General features: G+C 36.8%; 1 protein-coding gene across 2 annotated transcripts in view; it reads left to right on the forward strand.

Annotated features, from left to right (window-relative positions):
• The first annotated feature begins 3,495 nt into the window (after positions 1-3,495).
• The window catches only part of LOC111088969 (nose resistant to fluoxetine protein 6-like), a 35,393-nt gene continuing 20,560 nt past the window's right edge, over positions 3,496-18,328 (forward strand). For both annotated transcript variants that reach the window (XR_002613365.1, XM_022400431.1), the window contains exons 1-5: positions 3,496-4,185; positions 10,532-10,737; positions 11,533-11,644; positions 15,195-15,285; positions 17,825-17,937. Coding sequence is in view for 1 of the 2 variants with exons in the window: in XM_022400431.1 (XP_022256139.1) it covers positions 3,741-4,185; positions 10,532-10,737; positions 11,533-11,644; positions 15,195-15,285; positions 17,825-17,937 (967 nt within the window). In the remaining variant the exon portion in view is untranslated. The remainder of the gene's footprint in view (positions 4,186-10,531; positions 10,738-11,532; positions 11,645-15,194; positions 15,286-17,824; positions 17,938-18,328) is intronic.

Below are 18,328 nucleotides of genomic sequence, written 5' to 3' on the forward strand. Positions count from 1 at the left end.
TATTTAACTTTGTAAAAAATATGCATTTGTTTTTCCTGTCAGAATAAATACTGGAGAATTTTGTAATTCCTACATTTTTTCCTGTTACGACAGGGGGCGGTATAAAAGAAATAATAAGGCCAGGTAAACAAAAGTCACCCGATTTCAAGAAATATTGACTTTCATGAGTTCGAGGTTGTAATGGGTCATTTGGAATATTTTAACACTTTGTGCGTGTGTTCATTTCGCATTTTTCTGTTTGATTTACTTGAATAATCTATCTTTCTACTATCCTCTACACTCTTTGATATTTTCAGCTATTTTCTTCTTTTTTCACTCTACATTTCCAAACATTTGTTCAGATCTGGCAGGGCACGGGATGACCTTTAAGCTGTGAGTGCATTATAAGAGTGACAGTCAATCCCTTAACGTGGATTATGGGTGGTAGAGTCCTTCGTTGCAATCGGTACTTCAAAACTTGGAGCGGCAGCAGATATATTTAGTAGCATTGTCGTAAACACAATACAAACACAACAAAATCTTTCGACTTTGAAAATATTTTCTTATTATTTTTTTAGTATTAATTGTTGTTCTTGAGGGAATAATAGCTTTAGAGAACAAATTGCGGTTGTTTCTTTTAAAATTATTACTGTGTAGCCTATCGTATTAAGTTGAGAACAGAAAAAGGAATTGGAAAATGCAACCCGAAGATCATTTAGGCTAAACGTACAGAGCAGAAACACCCTAGGATGTAGCCATTCCTAACTGTGATTTTCTAGCAAGTGGGAAGACAGATAGTTAGCATTACGAGGGATATGTCCGATTCTTTTGAATCGATCAACGGGATGATTGTTACTTTTATAACGTGAACAATAAATGTTAAGGTATAAACTGGATTAAGTTGGTGAAGCGTAATTTTTCATCAGTTTGATTTATGTCACCAAACATCAGAATCAGGTTAAGGATTATTTAACATTATGTTATTTATTTGTTTGCAGGGAAAGAACGTAAATGTTTCAAACCTTTACAACATTAAGCGAACTAAAAAAAAGGTTTTGGTCAAGTTGGCCAAAGTTATAGATTTCAACACAGTAGCCCTGATTTAGACAAAACAGAAACGAAAATAAGTCAGTTATACAAAATCCATCACATGCAGTCCTATGGATGATATTAACTACTCAGAAGTTTCAAGAGGCACGAAAAATGCGAAATATATTCGTTATTAATATATATATATATAACTTTTTATTTTGGGATTGTGACGTCACAGAAGAACAGCCTTTGATGACATTGTACGAAAGTTTACCTCAAGTGGAGAAAAATCGGTGTTCGTAACAAAAAATAATCACATCTGGATTTCAAAGAGTAGTGCATAACGTTACGATTATAAAAAACTGTTAAAACGCAACGTTAGGATTATAAAAGTTTTACATGCAACGTTAGGATCTTAACATACCGTTTGTACGAAGCGTTAAGATTATAAAGTTTTAACATGCAACGTTAGAATCTTAACATACCGTTTGTACGAAGTGTTAAGATTATAAAGTTTTAACACGCAACATTTGGACTATAACAAACTATTATTTCGTAATGTTGGGATTTTAATGAGCTGTTATAACGCAATATGAGAATTTTAACAAACTGTTAAAACGCAACGTTAGGATTATAAAAGTTTTAACACGCAATGTTTGGATCTTAACAAACTGTTAAAACGCAATTTTAAGATTATAGGACTTTTAACACGCAACGTTAGGATCTTAATAAACCGTTAATACGAAGTGTTAGGATTATAAAAGTTTTAACACGTATCATTAGGATATTAAAATATTAATACGTAACATTTGGATTATAACAAACTTTTAAAACGCAACGTTAGGATTTAAACGGCATGTTAAAAACCCAATATTTTACTAGCATGCACTATAAATATAAATATGTGTTATAATTACGTATTTTGCTTGAGAATCAGCATAAGCAGTGATACGAATCCATTCTCACAAGAAAACGTGCTCTGTTTCCCGGACTAAAACGTAGAGGCGTGTTTGGAAAGCTAAAACTCAACATTCCTTAGCTTCCTTCAGGAAGAGAAAAGGAATTACTTCCTTCATGACTTTCCAAACAAAAGGAAGTTATCGAGACGGGAAGAAAATTCCAAACTACATTCTTCCTTCAAGATAACAGGATTTCTCTCATATAAAAATAAAATGTTTTCTAAGATCCAAAAGCTGGATTTACGAAGAAACAAAAATATTTTTCCTATGTCTTCTTTATAGCTTCTCCTTGGAGTGAATTCCTGTCACAAGCTAACTAGAGTTGCGTTTTGAACCGTGTTCCATAAAGCTCTATGTCTTTTTGTGTTTCAGAGGTAAACCTTAGGACTTATAACACTATAATTAAGGGTTCGATCTCACACCAGACGCAGAACATGTAGCCCGTTCTGTATCTTTGTGCTGAAACAAGCAAAAACTTCTAAAAGGATTTGCCTAAACCTTTTCTTGTTTTGTCTCTTAATTATTTGACGTCAGGTAATCTATTGTTTTCTTTTTAACATTAATTATCACATGGACTTCAGCAGGGGGAGCTGTACCCACCTGGGAAATGAGAAACATAATTCTTTCTTTATTCACTCAGCATATGTATACGAGTTATTTATTCAATTCACAATTTCACATTACCTCCCCCCCCCCCAGGAAAATTTGGGCCCTCCCTTGAAATATTTCTGCGGATGCCCATGGGTGATAATTAGCATTAAACTCCTCTGACGCTCGAAATGGTATGTAAATAAAAATATTAGATAGCTTTACTTCTAAGATAATTTACTTGTTATCCATTTTATAGGTTTATAACACATGATAACGATAAGCTTGTGTTGTTGGGTAGAAAGAACACTTTGTTCCCAACACAGTTTGGATCGTTGTGGCTAAGCTTTCCCTAACCTTGGCCTGAAACATTCACGTATGTATGTATATTTAACAAAAATACGAATGTAAATATTTACAGATGTAAATAGTACACTCTCTCGAAATTATTAGTATGTGGGAAACAACGAAATGTTTGTATTCGAAATAAAATAAAATAATAACAGAAGTGTTATATAATAGAAAAGAAAATTCAGGTATTTTTATGCTCTTTATATGTCGTTTTTTTAACCTGGTGGGCAACAGCTGAATAAAGCTCGATGTGAGGTCCTGTAAATACTAATCTCCCTACTTGGCTGCAGCGTACGTTAACCCCGAATCTTCAAGGTCCTTCTTACAACCTGAAAATTTTTCTAGCGAACTGCCAGAAGTGATCGTGACTTGCAATGCGCGCATGCACGTGGCAACGCTTCTAAATCTAAAAACCTGTGTTGCTTGAGAAGAGACGAGTTCGTACATGAGTGCAGTCGAGTTTATATTTGTTGTGTGTACCATAGGTTGTATTTAAGTATTCAGTCATTTCTAACCAGAATGTCTTCGGACATCACCCGAAGAGAGACAGTTAAAGTCTTTCTAATTTTAATGGTATATATGTATCCATCAGGTCGGTTTGCTTTTGGAAAGGATCAGATAGTTGAAGGAGTTTTGTTGACAACGCCAGAAGTTTTGTTTCAAGAACAAACACTCGGAAAGGAAGAAACAACTAAAGCAATTCAAGATGCACCAAAAGATTTGAAATATAGAGAGGTGAATACTTTAAACCCGACTCTCCAGGACGACGTCAGAAATTTACCACCAGGTGACGCTGTGAAAAGCAACAGGAAATCTCACTTAACGACAAAAATGGAAGTCCTGGAGTCAGGTAACTCAAAAGATGGCGTTCCTAATAATACAGTATTGGACACACACACACCACAAAATATTTCTCGCTCTCGAGCACCAGAAGCAACTTCTGGGTCATCTAGTGTCAACACAACCAAACCACCAATAACGCCTAAAGATAAAAGAAAAAGCATCAAATCCAAAGGACTTATAGATAATGATGATGATGAAGAAGAACCAAGCGCAACTTCTCCTAAGTCGAGCGATTTCCAGGGGTTGCAGGCATTTCAAGAAACGCTACAAAAATTAAGGAAGATGGGCCGAGAATTTGTTACCCAAGCATTAAAACGAACATTACCAACAATGGTCCGATTAAACTCAGAAATGAGACTTTCTACTAGTTGTTCTGGAAGCTTATTTAAACTAGCCGTGGGTATCCGGAAGCTCCAGGAATGGGCCATAAAAAGTAAGTGAACTGAATACTTCCGATTTGTATGTTTGTTGTTTAGTTATGGCATTTTAGCAAAAATAGTTTTGATTTCATTGTAACATTCTACGAATGTATTTCTCTTTGCTTTTGGCCCGGCATGGCCAGGGGGTTAGGGCGCTCGACGCGCAATCTTAGGGTCATGGGTTCGAATCCCCGTCCCACCAAATATGCTCGCCCTTTCAGCCGTGGGGGCGTTACAATGTCTCGGTCAATCCCACTATTCGTTGGTAAGAGAGTAGCCCAAGAGTTGGCGGTGGGTGGTGATGACTAGCTGCCTTCCCTCTAGTCTTACACTGCTAAATTATGGACGGGTAGCGCAGATAGCCCTCATGTAGCTTTGCGCGAAATTCAAAAACAAACAAACAAAACAAACTCTTTGCTTTTAAAGGAGCAAATAGTAGGCGGATATGTGCAGGAACTCTGTATTTTAATAGTTATATTTAAGGATTTCAATGATTTCAAAAGCAAGCCTAAAATATTTAGGGTGATTACTTGAGTGAACTTTTAAATTACGGACAACTATCAGTTATACACTGATCTAGATTAACAGTTAAGTGATAATTAGATTATTAATAGTTTATCTATGAAAGTATATTGCAACTACATGCAGAACACTTCTGCGAAAATCTAGATAAAGCAACTGAATATAACCAAAGATATAATCTATACTAGTTACGAAAGATTAAAAATCTAGTGATATTTCATATCCTCTCATGCTCACTGTGAACAGCAAGGGAAACCAAGCACCGATGTTCTGTGTAAAACAAAGTCAAAGTTTTAATAATGTTCTGAGGAATTCTTGACCACTCTTCTAAAATAATTGTTTTCATGACACCTTTATGTCTAGAGTCACTCGACTCGGGCACCTTTATGTCTAAGAGATCTGACGCACATGTCAAAAGAGTCCTATTAATACTGGTTTGTTTGTTTGTTTGTAATTAAGCACAAAGTTACATAATGGGTTATCTGTGTTTTGCCCAGCACTGGTATCGAAACTTGCGCGACTCTAGCAACCAGTACTGCACCGCCCATCCTATTACAATAGACCAAACTACTCAAACCTCACCCACCCCTGAATCACAAGACACGTCAACCCAAACCACCACTACTAGGAGAAAAATGGCACTCAGACCCAGCCGCAAGTCTTCACAGTTACCAACGACGCCTATCAAAAAATCCACCAACCCACCTCCCAGCCCGAAGCCACTTTCCACATCATCGTCGTCAATCTCACCGAAAGCCTTAGTAATTGACACCTCCCCCGATCTCTACCTACCTGACGAACCTTTCTGTGCCTTCCGCCCGCTCACCAACGACACCGAGGACTCCACGCCTACACCACCTTCCTGGAACCGGAACTTGTTCCACAATAAAACCACGGCGAACATCAGAAGGCTCCACAACTAATTCAAAGCTAATCAACCCCCAGCACCACACTTCACTTTGCCTTCGCTACTTACTTCTTCTCGCTAACCGGGCACTGGTAACGAATTGGTCGTTACCAGTGAAAGTGGGTTTTCTCGGGGTATTCCCGTTCCCCCACCCCCCACATTAGATTCTTGGCATAGGATATTTAGATCCCCACCGCCCTGATGGACCATCAGTCCGATATTGGCCGTTTAGTTTACTTTGCTCTTCACTTTTTATTTTACCGTTACTCTCACGTTTACCTTTTTATATTTACATACCTTGCCTGCAATAATTTCCTGTTTCCTCAAGTGAAGCCCATATTTCGAGACCATGCGCGGGGTGAAGGAGGATTGCTTCATCTTCGAGCACCCTAGATTAGTAATTATTTCTTCGGAAATAATTAATTTTAAATCTAAATAACTGCCAGCAATAAACGAACGACTCTAGGCCACTCCATTCAATTACTTCTTCAAGAAATGTGTCGACAAGTTTAGCATCACGAGGGGTGAGTATTAACATTCATTAGGCTGAAGTCAGGGTCGTTGTAATGGTAAGCGAAAAGGTTCTTATGACAGTACAAAGGGTCCTAAGACTTGGTTCTTATAATTAATAATCATATAATATATAGCAATAGTGGCCCCATTCCATGGGATGCTCACGTCTATATAAATTTTCAAAAATAAAAACATCTATCGATCCATTAGGTTTCGAAAACTGTTGTTGGCCAAGGAGTTAAAGACAAGATATTATGTGATGAGATAAAATTTTATAGAAACATTCACATACGTTGAAATAATATATTTGTTACTTCGTTTCTTAAATGTTTACCTCATATTATTTCTAACTGAACACTTTTTATTTATTTCAAAATGTTTAACATCGGAAATATTCTACGCGAACGATCTTATGACGTTACCATTGTTGTTTGTGGTGACGTTCAAATTATGACCTTACATCGTATCCAGATCGTTGAATTACTTCAAGACTTACACTTGAAATAATGTCTTAAAGAAACAACTAAACTATTCGCAAATGTTTTATTGTTTATCCTTAACCGAGATTCAACTCGGGTCACTTGTTGCCTTTTTTATGCCTGTTTGGTTACTTTGTTAACCCTAATTATGAAACTCGGGACTTTTTGACGCATTAAATACATAGCACATTTTGGCTTACGTGTCACATAGTACGTGCGTTTCTGAAGAAGGACGTAGAGCTTCCGTGAACTCGGCACAACGCGCACTAGGTATGAAGAGACCCTTTCAGCTTCAGCCAACAGGTTCCCTAGTTTAAAAACAGGCACATTACGTTTCGACCCCGTCTTCTTCCTATAGCGTGATGACGTTACCGATACACGCGACTACACAAGCTCGTGTTTTGAAGAACGTGTATATGTTTTCAGGGAAGGCGAGAAAAAAGATTGCTCATTCCTTCAGTTTATAGCCTAACGTACACCAAAAATAAAACAGCACGACATGTTTACATAACATTTATAGGGCAGAAAATGGTCGAATTGTTTCAGAAGTACACAGATTTAGGTTGGGTTTCATCACAGCCATGACCCAGAAGTATTTGATCTAGAGTTAACAGTAGGCTTAAACGTAGTCACTAAAACATAAATACGAGTAACTTGTATTGGTATTTTGTGTTTATCGCAAAGCTACTAAGGATATCTTCCTAATTTTGAACTACTGACCAGAGGAAATCAGCCATGTAATTACAGACTAGCAATCACCGCCAACTTTTGGGCTACTTTTGTCTTACCAAAAAGTGAAATTTAGCAGACCCTCTTTAAAACAAGCCCATGACCCCTAAAAGCAGAGCGTGTATTTGCGGCAACAGTCCAACAACACTCATCAGTCTGTTTCACAGTCCAAGAACTCTTACCAGTCTGTTTCATAATCCAAGAACTCTTACCAGTCTGTTTCACAGTCCAAAAACACTTGCCAGTCTGTGTTCACAGTCCAAAAACACTTACATGTCTGTTTCACAGTCCAAGAACACTTGCCAGTCTGTGTTCACAGTCCAAAAACACTTGCCAGTCTGTGTTCACAGTCCAAAAACACTTACATGTGTGTTTCACAATCCAACAACTCTTACCAGTCTGTTTCATAATCCAAGAACTCTTACCAGTCTGTTTCACAATCCAAGAACTCTTACCCGTCTGTTTCACAATCCAAGAACTCTTACCAGTCTGTTTCATAATCCAAGAAGACTTACTAGTCTGTTTCACAGTTCAAGAACACTTGCCAGTCTGTGTTCACAGTCCAAAAACACTTGCCAGTCTGTGTTCACAGTCCAAAAACACTTACATGTCTGTTTCACAATCCAACAACTCTTACCAGTCTGTTTCATAATCCAAGAAGACTTACTAGTCTGTTTCACAGTCCAAGAACACTTGCCAATCCGTGTTCACAGTCCACAAACGCTTGCCAGTCTGTGTTCACAGTCCAAAAACACTTGCCCGTCTGTGTTCACAGTCCAAAACATTTGCCAGTCTGTGTTCACAGTCCAAAAACACTTACATGTCTGTTTCACAGTCCAAGAGCACTTATCAGTTTATTTCACGTTCCAAGAACACTTACCAGTCTTTTTCACAATACAAGAAAACTTACCAGTGTATTTCAAAATCCAAGAACTCTTACCATTTGGCCACACCTAACCCTTAAATTGCTAACGGGTTAAAGAGAGATTTAAACATAAACAACACCAGTATTACTGTTAGTTCCACATACTACTGCTAGGGTTTCCTGTGTATGTTACACAAGAAACGAGAGATTTGATCCACATAAAATTTTGTAATTAGTTCCTTACACTCGACAGGTAAAAAACAAATTACTGAATATTTTGACTCCACCGGAAGTGAACGGTATAAAAACATCACGGTAGTTTGAGGACTGAACATATATATATACCGGCCGGGTATTGGGCTACCCGGTAATACTCGGCTCCGGCATCTAAGTTAGGCATCTAAGCCCTAATCTTTGTGGGAACTAACGCGGTACTGAAAGTTACAGTCAATAATTGGTTTAGTTATAAATAAAAAAAAAAAACGTGTTCCGAGCAACAAAAACTGACCGCCCGCTGAAAGTCGGGGATTCAGAGAACAATAGAGGTTAGGGTTTGAGAAGTTGGGGCTAGGCATTGAAAGTTGAAAGTCAAACTTGAATGTTCTGTTGGTGATTAGTCGGTTAAATCTAATAAACGTCAATTTTTTTTTCTGATTTTTGTGTATGTTGTTTTTGTTGTTTTTTTTTATTGGGGGGGGGGGGGAGAACCCGGTCCCGGTTGACATCCGGCCCCGGCCGAAGCTTAGTGACCGGGTACCCGGACAAATTGTACTACCCGTGCATCCCTACATTTCCAGTAGGCCTGGCATGGCCTGGTGATTAGGGCGTTTGACTAGCAATCTGCGGGGGGTCACGAGTCAAATCCTGTAACCGAATATGTTTGCCCTTTCACCCGTATGGCATTATAATGTGATGGTCAATACCACTTTTTGTTGGTAAAAGAGCAGCCCAAGAGTTGGCGGTGGGTCCTATTTACTGTCTTCCATCCTTCTAGTCTATCACTTCTAAATTAAGGACAGCTAGTGCAGATAGCCCCCGAGTAGCCGTGCGCGAAATTAAACGATTTCCAATAATTATATAATGTGTTTTTATCGCAGATTAATACCAACCTGCATGACCCCAAGGTTTGTTTGAGAATTTTAACGCAGAGCTAATTTTGAGGCGATAGATTAAAGGGAAGGCAGCTTTTCAACAGCCTATTTGGCTACTGCTGTCTATACTTATAGAGGAAGTTAACGATCACTCTTATAATGGAACCACTGAGCGCGTTTTTGCGACAACGGGACGCAGCCATGAATCTTGAGATTCACAGCCCGGGAGCGACAAATATTAGGTTACACACAGCTCGACTTCAAGACACAGGTACTAATATTTATATCACTCAAATCACCTGGACATCATTGTTGGGTAAACTTGAACGCAGTAAAAAGACGCTGATTGTTAAACATGGTGTATATCTGTTATTGCTGTCACTGTCGACAACATCAGGCCCACGTGGCAAAAGTTAGTGCTCCAACTTTAAATTAAGACAAATGAAAAAAAAACAACAACAACATAGTAACATGTACGTTAAAAAACTAAAAAAACACCGTTGAAATATATGGTAATTATATTACTGTGATATATATTTTTAAAAACTCAAGCTCAAAAGATGAAAGTGTTGTTTTAGAGGTTTAATTTTAGGACTAAAAACATAAACGATTTTGTGAGTAGTGTTTGTTTGTTTGTTGTTAAGCGCAGGGTTACAAAATTGACTATTTGTGTTGTGCCAACCACGGGTATCGAAACCCTGTTTTTAGTGTTATAAGCCTTCAGACTTACGGCTGAGCCACTAGGGGCTGTGAGTAATGTACACTGAAAAATGCTATAGAACACGTCGCCCGCTCAACGAAACGGTTAATTCCACTCATTACTCCTAGAGTTTCCTATGTATTTTACAGAAAAAAAAAGGAGGAATTTGATTCACATAAAATTTTGTAGTCAGTTCCTTACAGTCGGCGTTGTAAAAGGCCAAAAAGAAATTACTAAATATTTGGAATAATATTGTTGACAGCTTCAGTCATAATACCTTCGTAAGAATAATAAAAAAAAAATCATTTAATAAATCTTTATAAGAATTTGCTGGCTGTCTAGCTGTCTGTTAAATCTTAGTATATTTTACAACTATTGTTTACATGGCATTCTCATCCGTAACTGTTGTTTACATGACACTCTCATCCGTAATTGTTGTTTACATGACCCTCTCATCCGTAACTTTTGTTTACGTGACCCTCTCCTCCGTAACTGTTATTAACGTGGCACTCTTCTTTGTAACTGTTGTTTACACGACACTCTTCTTACCACAGTGCTCGACTCAACAGGGAAGATCCCAAGTGGAATACTTCACGGGTCCTTAGCAGAACTGGGAGATTACGAGCAGTGTCAGAACATCGTTGTTTACAACCGGAGAGACGACAATAAGGAACGATTTCGTGGTCGGTATTGTTCAGTTCACGTGCAGCCTTACCTACCGCCTGGGGTTAAGTATCATGTGTACAGCACCAACAAAACGGTAAGATTTTTTTCCTGTTAGTTATAGGTTTGTTTGTTGTTAAGCGCAGAGCTGACCAATAAATATTCGTACTGAGCCAACAAAAAGGATCGAACCCCAAATTATAGCGTTATAAAGCCCTTAAGGTTATCGCCGAATCTTTGGTAGCATGAAACGAATACTTAGGTGAGTCTACACATGTCAAAAAAAAAGGAGTACGAGTTTGTAGACCCTTGTGAGAACACGAGATCGAGAATTAGTACAACAAAACACTGTATTGTCCATTCTCTCACAAAGCTACTGGACTGTCTGATGTCGTCCCTAATTTTGAAGTGATAGAGTAAAGGGAAGGTAGCTAGTCAATACCCCCCCCCTCACACACTCACCGCTAACTCTTGGGCTATTCTTTTACCAACCAAAAGTGGAATTGACCATCACGTTATAACGCTCCCACGGCTGAAAGGGCGAGCATATTCGGTGACGGGATTCGAACCCGCGACCCGAAGATTGCAAGTCGAGCCCCCTAACCACCAGGCCAAGTCATGTCTAGTGAATAATGGATTTTGTAACTTGCATGCACAAAATAAAATGCAGTAAAAACGTTGAAAGAAACGTTGTAGCATGCGGAAACACAGTAATGTGTAAACTAACTTTAATAAAAACAAAATTAGGCATTCAATACTTAATCCAATAACTGAATGGATAAATGTATTCATTGTGTTCACAGCGAAACTGTAACTGGTTTTTATCCAAACTTGCTTCCTTTTTTACTGACTTTCAAACTAATTTAGCCTGCATTATGTTTTTTCTTTGTAGATTCATGACTTGGAAGAAATGTATTCTTACTTGTCCAGAGGAAGTTTTCGTTTAGGACTGTGTCTTCCATCTTCCTGCTCTTTGAAAGACGTCCAGCAGATGGCCAGCCAAGGTGTGTGATAGATAGATAGTCTATTAATACCATACTGTATGATTTGAGGAATTCAAACAACGTAGGAATACCGACACAAATACTGTATTCCTGGCCGCTCGGCTGGTATACGACCTAGTTACTTATTTGATATGACAAGTATTGTAGGTCGACGCCACCTGGAGATATATTAAAAACCACTCTTTTTGGAATCTGTTAATACATGAATCTATTTTCAAGGCTATTACGCCGATTAATATTATACTTTTGATTACGATAATTATACTTCTTTAACTTCAAATATACTGACACGCTCAAAAGTTTTATTTTTTTTTATGGATAACGAAATAATAAAAAAAACATCTACTAATCGGTAATATTGGAAGTTATGTTTATGTGTGTGTGTTAAAACTCCCAAAGCCGATATATTATGCAGTTTGTCATTCTATATGCATGATTTACTCTGACTAGATTAAACTCTTAACAGAACTCGACGTATTTGAATGAATAAAAGTTCACAATTTAGCAACCGTAGGATCGAGCGACTTAGAATGTTTATAACTTATAGGTTTTTTTAGAAAATCATATTTTTTATATTCCCACTGATGGCAAAGTTTTTGTAATATTTGAACAACCACGCTTACATCGCAATTCTTCTCTGTATTTATGGCAAAGCTACTAAGGCAGCTAGTCAGCAGCATCCTATCACCACCGATCCATGCTAAGGGATTGATTGTCACTCTTATAGCGCACCCATAGCTTAAAAGGATTCGAACGCAGCTCCGAGATCCAGAGGAGGGTCAGGCAACCAAGAAAGTCTGGAAAAGTCTTGTAGTTCTACCGCTTTTTTCGTTAACTTTTTTGAAGATTTTATAATATGACTAACTATCTGCTACTGCATAATGAGTATTTTTAGAAATGAAAAGTGAGAATGGACAGGATTCGAACCCGCGACTCTGTTTGGCTAACAGAGGCAGGCGTGTTCGAATCCTGCTTCGTTTCAGTTTCCTCTTCTTCAGAAATGTTTCTAAATGCACAGTGGTGAATCACCTTTAACATTTATTCCTTTTAAACAATTACATCTATTTGATCCAACTGTGTGAACGGGGGGGAAGATTAAAGGTGGTCAACTGATTACCTGATTGGACACTGACGTCCTTGTAGTTGGTTTTCTTTGTAACAGCACCATAAAAAAAGTATATACTTTCATACGACACTCAAAAGTAAAATGACAAATTCAGTTCGTTCGAACTGCACGTACAACGAATAAACAATATTTTCGGGAGGTTGAAACTCATAGCAGCGCTGCCGAGAGCCATAATAGAGGCCCAAACAAGGAATCAGTATCGGATGATTTATGGATTTATGTCAGGTGCATGCATAAGTATCGAAGGCGCTGTTAATGTTTGCTTAAATGTTCTTTACTGATTTTATACACTCCGCAGAGATGTGTGGGGGGATATTATACTTGACCGAGTGAAGCTAGGGAGTGTACGCCACAGGCGCACTCGTTACGGCCAGGGCCCAGGTCTCGCCTTGGGACCTTTGAAGCTTTTCGATTGCAGATTAAATTTTATGCATTCTCCTGCTTCTTCCTAATTTTGTTGCGTTTTTACTGAGACAGATTGAAAAGTAGGGTACGCCACTGTTCCTTCACTTCCGTGCACATTTTTCACCGCTCTCAGGGGCCGCCTAGTGGGCAGAGGGCCTTGAAAAATATCCCCGACCTACTCACCTCTCTCGGTGATTCCGGTCCTAGCCACACATGGTGTTTGTTATCATAACTAAAACATCCTACGTTCAATTCGAAAGTATTTAAATAGTATGTTTACTAGGAAATACTTAATTTGCTAAAACAATGAAAAACGTTCCTCCCTTCCATAAATTTTAGAATCATTTTTCTATTAATTCTGCTTCTTGTTTGTTTAGCATGACTTCCATTGAGCCGAAAAGGAGAGTTTGCTTAAGTGTTTATAAAAACCCAAATTTTGAATTAATTTTACTGCTATCATTATATCCAGAGGGCGCGTATGCAAACAAACTTGGAAGTTATTTCATTGGTTCTTTAAATAAACAGCATATTTTAAGTTCAGTTTTCTTTCCTTGTTTGTATTAAGCGCAAAGCTATAGAATGAGCTACCCGTGCTGTGACAACCACGGGTATCGAAACCCAGTTTTTAGCATTATAAGCCTGCAGACTCACCGCTTTGCTACTGGGGGGGGGGGGGGTCTTTGAATATCTACACATCTCGATCACCTTCTTCTCGAGATCATTTAATTTTTTTAAGTTGAAAGCAGCAGAATTGCTTACTTGAATTGTGCCCACCATAAAATCTAACTCTAAATATTAGCGTTATAAGTCTTTAAGATCCTCGCTAATTTACCGTGGATTCACTTAAAACAGAAAGTTAAAGAATATTTGAAAGTGAGTATATAAAGATAATAGTTTAACTGGTGAAAACCTCTGCGGTTCGAAAACTTAGATCCTGCAAAGAGATAAATATGTGGAACTGTTCTCTATAAATATTTGTACAAAGATATTTGGTTTTTGAAGCTTTGAATGAGGCTATAAATAACATAACATTTCAGTATACATCCGATAATGAAGAATGTTATAAAAGCATTCGTACAAGTAGATTAAAGAAAATATTCAATTTAACAAACTGGAGAGTGGTCAAAAAGTCTGCAAAAATGTGTTTAAATTTAAAACTAGAGTCAAATTGGGAAGATCAAAGTCGTCTTGCTTATTAATTTACTTACCATTGCCGTTGCTGTCTTACAAACTTTTAGCTAAGTTTATACTCTAAAGTTAATGTTGGCCTAATTAATACTAATGGAGGATATCCCTCTTGCCTAAATTTTTAACTAAATTTGTTCACTTTCTTCAGACGAAACATTTTATAATTTAACATAATGGAGTATAGCCAACATAGCGGAAGTAACTGTTGTTCAGACGAAACATTTTATCATTTAACATAATGGAGCATAGCCAACATGGCGGAAGTAACTGTTGTTCAGACGAAACATTTTATCATTTAACATAATGGAGCATAGCCGACATGGCGGAAGTGACTGTTGTTCAGACGAAACATTTTATCATTTAACATAATGGAGTATAGCCAACATGGCGGAAGAGACGGTTGTTCAGACGAAATATTTTATCATTTAACATAATGGAGTATAGCCAACATGGCGGAAGTAACTGTTGTTCAGACGAAACATTTTATCATTTAACATTGATAATGTGCTAAAGAAAACATTGTGACGTTAATAAAAAATCCAACGTTATATATGATTTCAATTAACACCCGGATGTTATCAAGCCACTCTGGTTTCCCTTGTTATTCCAAAAACAAACAGGTGGACTTACATAAACTATGGGATGGATAATGGCGTCTTAAATAAACAATAAAATCTTTCTAATTCAGTGTTTAATTGTTCGTTATTCATATTATTCCTACCTTTTTTAACCAGATGTGAAATTTTCAAAATAATTTGAAGATTGGAAAGTATGGAATTGATTATAAAATCAATTTTTGTCTGCCCCTCCCCCTCTTTTATTTATTTTTAGTGAGAAAAAGAATTGAATTAAACGTGACTGTGAACTGGTGTCAAGTAAAGGATTCTACTTGGAGTTTAGATAACAGTCAGCTTGCTGTCTGGTAAGTAAGTCCATTTAGACAATAGTAAACTTCCTCTCTGACCAGCATGAGCGTTCGTAGAAATTTTTGCAGGGGGAGGCAAATTTTTCCTTTTGGGGCAAAGTATTGTGAAATTGTGAAGTGAATAAAAAAATTCATGTAAATATGCTGAATGAATAAAGAGGGAATTATGTTTCTCATTTTCCGGGGGGGAAGTAAATACTCCCTCTTGCACCCCCCCTTTGCGGATACCCATGCTGACCAGATAATAATATTCCTGAAATACTGAAGTATGTTACTACTAATAACATGCGTTCTGTATTACATCAGTCTTTATTGACCCAACACGGATTTCCAGTAAGAAGAAACAATAATAACGTTTCAACTATTCTTTGTTTTATGTATACCGCTGCTGTTGACGAAAGCTTCTCAATAGTAGAACTCGTTTGGCCAACTTGATTGAAACATACATAGACTTGTGGTTCATAACGTCTTAGTTATAGAAGCATGATATGTAGATAGGTGGTTTGTGTGATATTAAATCACGATAAGACTGGTAACAACTTTTAACAAACCTTTTTTTTTTGTTTTCTTGTTCTTTACGGGTCTCCAGACAATGATTACAATGGCATCTTGGTCACACAAAAATATTATCAGTCTTATTGTGATGTAATGTCATACAAACTACCGATCTATAGATAGCCTACTGGTTGAAAAACCGTTATTACCGGAAATCCGTATATTGGGCCTGTAATATCTTATGATTTAAATTATTACCCATCTCATTGTGATGTAATATTAGTAATAAGTATTATAATTTGTTACCTGTGTCGTTCTACACCCAATGTTGTGTTTTGTTCCCAAGTTATTGTTATAAGTTGTATTTTAGTGTATAACTTTTTTCGTTAGCTAGAGAGCGCATGAAGCTAAGATCAAGTAATTTTTTAGGAGTAGGCATAGGATATTCTAAACTGACGTCACGAAAATCTAGTGACTTTGCGAAATATCTAGAACAAGGATTAGATATAAATACGGGTAATCCAGTCAATAAGCTAAGTAAACTTGGAGGGTGAATCAGTGAAACATAAATAGAACTAATCAGTTAGATAACATTACAGTAATGTAACTAATATTTGATTCAGTGGTTATCTATTTTCTTTATATGTTTTTTTAAATGGGTCTTTTTTAATGATATGGCTAGAAAAGTAATGTTTACTTCAACAAAATAGTTATTTTACAACAAGACAGGTTTAGCTGCACAGAAATTACACTAATGATAATTACCTAAATTACCTAAATGATAATTAACCCTAGAATTACCAACAGGGGTTCTCGTGGAGCGCAAAGGTATGTTAAACATATTTGTATAAAATATTTATGCACCAAATTGCCTGGAGTTCGTAATTTTATTGCTCTCAGGACCGCTATTAACATATGAGGTACACCAAAAATTTACATTTAAAAATGCTATCAACACTGCAATTAATTCCACCATGGTCAACATTTTTTTTCTATTTCAAATACATATAAAACGAATGATTTCTTCGAATTTGCTTTAGGTCAGTTCTTAACACTTAATGTTATATCGGTCAACAATATAAAATTACTCATTGTGGTTAACTTATGAACCCCAACGCTATTATAAGGTATAAAACAAGTTGGTAATTTGAAGAATAAGTGTTACGTGCGTCATTAAAACCATTTAATCTTATAATAAACGGAATATTTCAAAATCTGATGTGAAACATTTTCATTGCACATCATAAAAAAGAGAGAACATCAGGATTTTCCCTTTTTATCTCCAAGATTATAATATATATTTGTATAATCATGCATTATCAAGTTCAAAAAATGTGTAATAATAAATTTCCACGCGGTATTTGACAGTTTAGATCTTTTGTGTGTGCGTTTTAGACTTGAAGTTTAGAAGTTTGTTTCGGACCTATTTTTAGAGAGAGAGAAAAAAAGCTATTCTAAGGCTAAGTCGTGTTTCATGTTTGTGATTTGGATGATTCACAGTCATTACTATACATTCAAACAAGTCTGAAAATATGTGTTAACATCAAGCTTGAAATGCTTGTGGAAAAAAATCAATAAAATTCTAAATCTAACGTATCCATAATAAAGAGGTTATAAATAGTTTATAATTAATACACAATTAATCAAGAGTGATTATTGTTACTTACATACTTTTGTAATAATTTTATTTTAAGTATAGAATATGTTTATCAATGAATATTTGTACATATAAATAGAGAACAAAAAAAGCCAAGCAACAAAATCCTTGGGAGAGAATGACCATAATTATAAAACGTTCAGCTGTCAGGATTCGCACCCTTAAGTATTAAAAATGTTGTAATATTAAGAAATGTGAAACTAATTTAATTTGGTTTTTAGATCAAAGCATCGAAAAATTAAAACAGCGGTTAATGTAATATCAACTTTTAACACTAAATGGCTAAAAACAAATATGAGGTTAGATAAGGCCTATCTCTTTGTAAGGGCGAGTTTTGTTTGAATGATATTCAGTGTGTGTGACCTTTCAACATGGTTTTTTCAGTCTGTTCAACGGTTTGATGCTGGGTATTGTACTACTGGCAACGAGTATTGAGCTAATTCGTCGATACTTCCAAAAACGAAGACATCTTAGGGTTAAGGACCGAGCAGAGACAGGTAAGTAGGAAAAACAACACAGGAAAGACTTCGTACAGACGCATCATAGGAACATCAGTGGCATCATATTAGCAAGTATAAAGTAGGCTTAACCTGTGGTACTATTTTATATTCTCATTGCAACGTTTCTATGATATGTCTCTATAAAACTTAGAAGTTTTTCAACTCGATCACTTATAATATATATATTGTTACGACAGTGGAAGTCGCGTGACGCTGAGAGCATGCGCGCTGGAGTTTCTCGAAGGATCATGAATGATCGGGGAGATCTGAGTTTATTCGAGGCGCTCTCTTTTTTAGTATATAAGCCTGGCGAGAAAAACCACCGCTATTGAAGAGATATAGATAGATTAGAGAGATAGATAATTGAGTGAAGCGAACAGTAGGCACC

This window comes from Limulus polyphemus, unplaced genomic scaffold (genome assembly GCF_000517525.1).
Source record: "Limulus polyphemus unplaced genomic scaffold, Limulus_polyphemus-2.1.2 Scaffold4888, whole genome shotgun sequence".
NCBI classification, from domain to species: Eukaryota; Metazoa; Arthropoda; class Merostomata; order Xiphosura; family Limulidae; genus Limulus; species Limulus polyphemus.